Source organism: Syngnathus acus, chromosome 22 (genome assembly GCF_901709675.1).
Source record: "Syngnathus acus chromosome 22, fSynAcu1.2, whole genome shotgun sequence".
Taxonomy (NCBI): Eukaryota; Metazoa; Chordata; class Actinopteri; order Syngnathiformes; family Syngnathidae; genus Syngnathus; species Syngnathus acus.
In genome coordinates this window covers 2,225,507-2,231,858 of record NC_051106.1, presented here as the reverse complement: position 1 = coordinate 2,231,858, position 6,352 = coordinate 2,225,507, and the positions used below count along the sequence as shown (strand labels likewise).

The window sequence follows — 6,352 nt, the reverse complement described above, 5'->3', positions numbered from 1 at the left end:
GCTATATTGTCATTCATCTAATTCAATCTGTTAAAGTATTATATTTTAATTATTAGCCATATGGAACACTGTTCTCATTTAAAGTACAAATAGCATCAATTTAACTATTCTACTATATAACTATAATTTAACTACTACTTCTATTTTCCCATTCCAAAACAGCCAATAGTTTGCGGTTTCAAATGATAGCACACAAACGAAATATTTATGAAAATCTCAAATTTAGAATAAAAAAAAAAAAAAGAAAAATCACAGGTACACACACTTACTGCAATTTTAGCAGGAAAGACTACTGAGACAGAATTATTATAGAAAAGGCTCTATTATACAAACATGCAATAACTATACTCTCAAAGGCACACAACATACTTGGGACTTAAAGACATAAAAAAAAAAACTCCCAAAAGGGGTATAGGGTCAAAGTATCTACGATTTAAATAAGTTAAATTCACGAGATAAAAATCCATAACTAACGAGTCATTTTTAACAGTTGTCTGACACAAGAAATCCAAATGTTGGTGCATAAAAGGTTTGGAAGATGAGAAGCTTACAAAATATTTTTCTGCTTTCACGTCATAGTAATATTGGAAAAGTGTCCAAAGAGGGATAGAAGGGAAAGGAGAAAAACAAAAGAAACTTTTTTTTGTCCCAGGTCATAACGTATTCCACAGAAGCAAACCCCCCCCCACCCACAAAGTGTGTGTATATACACAAAAAAAAAAAAAAACATGTTCCTTTAAGATCTTTTCTTCCCAGCTCTGGCATCATTGGTTGGAGAGGAGCTTAAGGTGTCTTCGACTCCTCTTTTGGCCTAAAGGAGCAGCACGTGACATGATTAAAACTACTTCCTGGAAACTATTACAGTAAACAAGTGTTTCCTCACTTTGATGTGTCCATTTTCTCCTCCTCTGGTGCCTTTTCTTCATCTTTGACTTCTGTGAAGAGGGGAGGGAATAAAAGGCCATCACTCTTCCAACCCTACTAAACAGCACGCATGTTCATGCCAGCAGTGTTTTTTTTTTTTTTTTTTAAACATGTGAAAAGAAGCATGTTCATGATTTAATCCACTTTTAGGTTCTCATAGATACAAAGTGCAAACATGGGAACACACACATAATACAGGCATCTGTATTTCACTCATTAAGCAATATAAAACATTGTTACTAAATCACTGTGTCTCAACTTGGCACATTTGGCATTTTGAATGCACTGGATATAAATGTGACTATAGACTACCGTTTTTTTTTTCCGATACAATATTGTATCGATAAAAATATCACATATCAACAGTTCACATCTCATCAAACAGTAGTTGTGGTGTAAAAGGGTGGCAAGCAAGTCATTACAAAGTTTACCATAATTAGTTTTGATTAGTTCAAGCAGAAGGCTGACAAAGTGAAGCCTCGATGCACAGCACTGGCCAGCAGGGTGAAAGAAGGATAGAAACAACAAAAATGAGTATAAATACCTTTTGTTTCCTCCTCACCTTTCTTCTCCTTTTCTTCACTCTCTTTCTCCCCTTCGGTCTTGGCTCGCTTGGCCTTCTTGAAGTTGGCTGTGTTTCTGCGACCTCCTTCACCTTCGTCCTCAGAGTCAGAGAACTCCTCCTCACACGCTATCCTCTTGTCATGAGCGCGGACTGAACACAGACAAGCGCGTGCAACATTATCAATGGGTTCATGTTCAGACTTACCATCTGTTTTGGGAAATACTAATGAATGCAGATTCGTACTGGAGATGCGTTTGCTGGGATCCTCCTCTTCCTCGTCTCCACTATCCTCCTGTACGGCGTCTTCTGGGATGGCCTGCATCTGTACCCCAGGAGCATGGGGCAGCATGCGCAGGTTCTCAAATAAACGCTGCCTGCAAGACACAAGTCAAAGGTTTATATAAAATAATACTAATTTGACCTTTTGCCTTCATAGAGTCTAACAGGGAACTTGCAAGACTAATCTTCATGTTACGCCCAAAACATTCGTGTAATGTTTGAGCAGTATTTCACAACCTTTGAGTCACCAGAGTATATGCCTTTGCCGGTCACAATACATTGCTGACTTACTTAATCTTCTCAAGGTAATCGTTGGTGTTCTGGTTGGTCATGTTGGAGGGGCTGATGTGCAGTTTGAAGTCTGGTCCAAAGTACTCAAAGTAGTCATTGTATGGGAGTTCTGGGAGGGTTAAAATGGAAAAATAGTCATTAAAACAGATATGAAATGTTGGTGGCAGACAAATTGGTTTTATCTGCTAATCTTCCCAATGGACAGAAATTGAGACATTTGGCAATACTTATTTTCTAAAAAGCCATTAACAACAGATATTTATATCCACAGCAACAAGTTTAAATTCATTCATTTGTGAATTACAATCAACAGTCCTGTGTTTGATTTGCACAAGGTAATCTCATGCCAAATATGACGTACCGTTAGGGATTGACGTATCAAGTGCGACAGCGGTTTCATAGGTCCAACAGCGTGCGACATTTCGGATGGTGTAGCCGCCTCCTCCCAGCATGAGGAGAGGCAGGTTGAAGCTTTTCATGTACTCCACACACTTGGCATGTCCTGCGGAAGCATTGTGAGGCTGTTAGAGAAAATGGCTTTTCGTGTCACCTAAGCAGCCAAGTCTTGCTAACCTTTAATGGTGAGGTTGAAGCAGCCGAGTCTGTCGCCTGACAAAGAGTCTGCGCCGCACTGCAGAACCACAGCACTGGGCTGGTACATCTCCATCACCTTGGCCATGATCTACACAAGGCAAGAGCATTCACTTGAAAATGCTTCTTTCAACTAAACATGACTGTTTCAGCTACTCACAGGCTTGAATATGGCTTCATAAGACTCGTCGTCGATCCCATCTCTCAGAGGGTAATTCACAGCGTAATATTTGCCCTTCCCAGCACCAATATCCTGCAGAGGACCGATCAAGTGTCACTACAGTATTTGGCCATTTTGAAAGTGTTGCTTTAAAATACGTACTCTCAGGTCTCCAGTGCCGGGGAAGTACTCTCCATACTTGTGGAATGACACAGTCATGACACGGTCTGTGGTGTAGAATGCCTCTTCCACACCATCTCCATGATGGATGTCAATGTCTATATACAGAACTCTCTGGTGGTACCTAAAGCACAAAAGCACTATTGTAGTATTCTTTGAAGAGTCTATTTTTTTTTTTTTTACATACATGGTTTTAATCAGACTACAAGTGTTCACCCTGGACAGCCGCCAAACCAATACGTAAAAAGAAAGCAATCACAATATTGACTGAATGTGCTATTGGGCAGCCATGCCATGGCGTAATTTTCCGAAGATGAAGCAAGACTGACGAGAAGTTCCTACCCATCGCTTTTCTAGCCATATCGCCAGTGCGATGTGGAGGAGGAAGCCAATGTGCAAGGCATGTCATCAAAAACAGGGCAATAAAACAAACCCTTTGAATTCTTTGAACAAGTACCACCCGAGTGATTAACTGGAAAGATTAAAAATTAACAGAAAAAACAATAACTATTAAACTGCTATTAATGAGCCGTGCAGTCAACGGACCAAAGCAGCAATCAATTGTGTCACTTTTTGATCTTGCACATTTTCAAGTAGCAATGCTGTTGCGTCATATGTGAGCGCATAACTTCAAAATTATATTTACATTTTAAGGCATATCCGTTGTTTCTGGGGAGTTCATTTTTAGTAGTTCAGTGTTATTTCAGATTGGTTTATATTACCTGTATCATTGAATAAAAATGAAATGAATGGAAAATATTTTTTTATGTTAATAAAATATTGACTTGCTCTATAATCTTTGTTTGTACCAATGCTTTAAAACAATTGAAAATCTATTCTTATAGCCCATCCCGTGTTACAATCACTTCCCCATTTATTTCAAAAGCTACTATTCAACCAACCGCCCATGGCTTGATGCCAATTCTGTGTGCTCACTTCAGTAATTCCAGTATGGCGAGGACAATATCATTGACGTAGCAAAACCCTGAGGCCTCAGACTTCTTGGCGTGATGCAGGCCACCTGCCCAGTTGATCGCTATGTCTGTCTGCTGTTTGTTTAACTTGACGGCACCGGCTGAACGGAGCAAGAGTATGAGAATTAGAAGCTTGATTTTAACAAAGATGTAACAACAGAAGTAAGGCTGTCCAGTATGATCTTACCAACGGAGCCGCCTCCTGAGAGCTGGCAGAACTCAAATAAACCATCAAACACTGGACAATCTTCGCCTACGTTGACTGGAGGTGTGAGGAAATGATAAACAATGAGATATTTTTCATATCAGCCTAAAAGAACAGAATGCTGCAGACAGAATGATCCCTTACACCGCTGCATTTGCTTGCTGTACTCTGACATGTTGTCTGGACGGATGGAGCGCAGGAATTTGATGTAATCATCGCTGTGATACTTGGTCATCTCCTCGCCACTGGCTTTGTGTGGACGCTGCAAAACAAGAGGAACATGATACTCAAGCCCAAAAAGCCATCAACAGTTATTGTATTTAAAACCTACTCGGGCTGAACAAATTGACATCACGATGTAGCATAGTGCAATTTGTAAAATCACAAAGGCTGCATTTTTGGGGGAGGGGGGGCACTCTACCTCTTCATGATGAGTCAGTATGGTTTATTTTTTAATATTGATACTATTGTAATATGATTTATGACTTACGTTTAGAATTTTGTTGTTGTGGTGAACGCTTAAAAAGCTGCAAGTCAGGCTTTCAGCGTATACATTTCTGTACAATAAATCTGATATAGTTTCATATAACACAGATAACCAATGTATGTATTGCTATTTGATAAAAAGAAGAAAACATAAAAATAAATCAAACTTTAAATGTTGAGGAAGAAAGATTGCTATGACTCCCCCCGCCAAAAAAATCGTTCAAACGTACATATATCTCCATCTTTCTGTAGAGCCCATAGTTGAGCAGCAAGTTATGAGTCATGCGGATGCGGTGGGGTTTCATGGGGTGTCCCTGGCCATAGTAATAATTTCCAACATCACCTGAAATGAGAGCAAGCGCAGAGAATATTAGTCGGAGGAAGCTCAAACTTGAATCTGCTCGCTGTGCATTCCTGTGCTAAGCATGTGCAAAGCATCGGTACACCGAGGGAACTCAACGCACGTCCAGTTATAAAAAAATAAATAAAAATCGCTCAGACTTAAATGACTATATGAATCGGGGAACCCACCCAGAGAGTAGCATTTATTGCAAGTGCAAGTAACCTCACTGAAACAAGAAACAGGTTCCACTTTCCGCTAGCTCCCCGTTCAATGAGCTACATCGATGCTAACTATGCCTTGATGAAGCGCTCGAATCGCCATTGTTAGCTCAAGCAACAAATGAACCCTAACAGAATAGGTTAATTGTGCTCGATATACTCCAATATTGCACTTTATGGTATGTTATTTACAAACGCCAAATTAACACAAGTGTTAAACGTCATCTCGTGCGCCCGAGGAGGACAATGAAAGCAGCTCGAGCTTTATGCTAGCTGCCTAGCTGGTGTGCGCGATTAGCAAGTGAGGAAATTAATCAAACATTTGATGGCGATAAAATGCCGTCGCGTGAATTTGTGAGTGCGCTACTCCGTGCACTCGGAAACAATGAAACTTACCGTCGTAGTAGTAGCAAACTTTTTTCTTTGTTCCTTGACTAAGCGCCATTTTAGTCCTTTTTGGTTCGCTTTAACTGCTGACCCGCGGGAGGCTACGGCGACAAGAGGAGGACCGACGACTTGAAAAAGCTTTGAAAGGGATAGGATGTTAATGCTAATGCCCCCGACAGGGGGCGCCAATTCTCCATTCTTTCACATATTCTTCTCAGCCGTTGCTTTTTGCACCAAGAAAGTCACCCCTAATGTAAACTGCTGAGAAAATCTGAAGATGCAAGGTCACCGTTGATATTCTTCAATTGTAAATTTTGAACCAGCAAGGTTTGAAGATTAATCAATATTTGGAAGATGGAAAGAAAGATTCATTTAAATGGGATCATCAGTACACTACTGATATTTTAAAGATGATTTCAGTCATAGAAGTATAATTTATAAGTTTTGACTAATTAAAACTGGTGAAAATGCACCAATTGCTGGGACTTTTAGATGTGACCTTTTTTTGTTGAATCAGTGTTCCAACCTTTCATAACTTTCTTAATCTTTATCCTATTTTCAGAAGGCTGATATCATTGGAAAGTTCAATAAACACAGAAAGAGACAACATATAATAAGAGTGTTCCTACTGCTTAATGCAAGTTAAACTCGAGACTTGTTCGGATTCAATTTGAAATAAAATGTTCCATACTGTCCAAAGTTGCTACAGTACTATAATGATATGCATTCACTCTTAAAGACTAAAACCA

General features: G+C 39.6%; 1 protein-coding gene across 2 annotated transcripts; it reads right to left on the bottom strand.

Annotated features, from left to right (window-relative positions):
* Positions 1–204: 204 nt before the first annotated feature.
* Positions 205–5,764, bottom strand: LOC119116277 (histone deacetylase 1). 2 transcript variants are annotated; one of them, XM_037241556.1, is made up of 14 exons: positions 5,613–5,764; positions 4,886–4,998; positions 4,314–4,431; positions 4,152–4,226; positions 3,927–4,065; positions 2,973–3,114; positions 2,811–2,903; positions 2,633–2,741; positions 2,421–2,561; positions 2,060–2,168; positions 1,733–1,863; positions 1,469–1,639; positions 884–935; positions 205–811 (listed from the first exon to the last, which is right to left on the bottom strand). In XM_037241556.1, the coding sequence occupies exons 1-14, from the start codon at positions 5,659–5,661 to the stop codon at positions 784–786; spliced, it is 1,470 nt and encodes a 489-aa protein (XP_037097451.1). In that variant the 5' UTR covers positions 5,662–5,764; the 3' UTR covers positions 205–783. The 2 variants fall into 2 exon arrangements, with proteins under 2 accessions (XP_037097451.1, XP_037097452.1); XM_037241557.1 differs by having other exon boundaries at positions 1,487–1,639.
* Between the last annotated feature and the right edge of the window lie 588 nt (positions 5,765–6,352).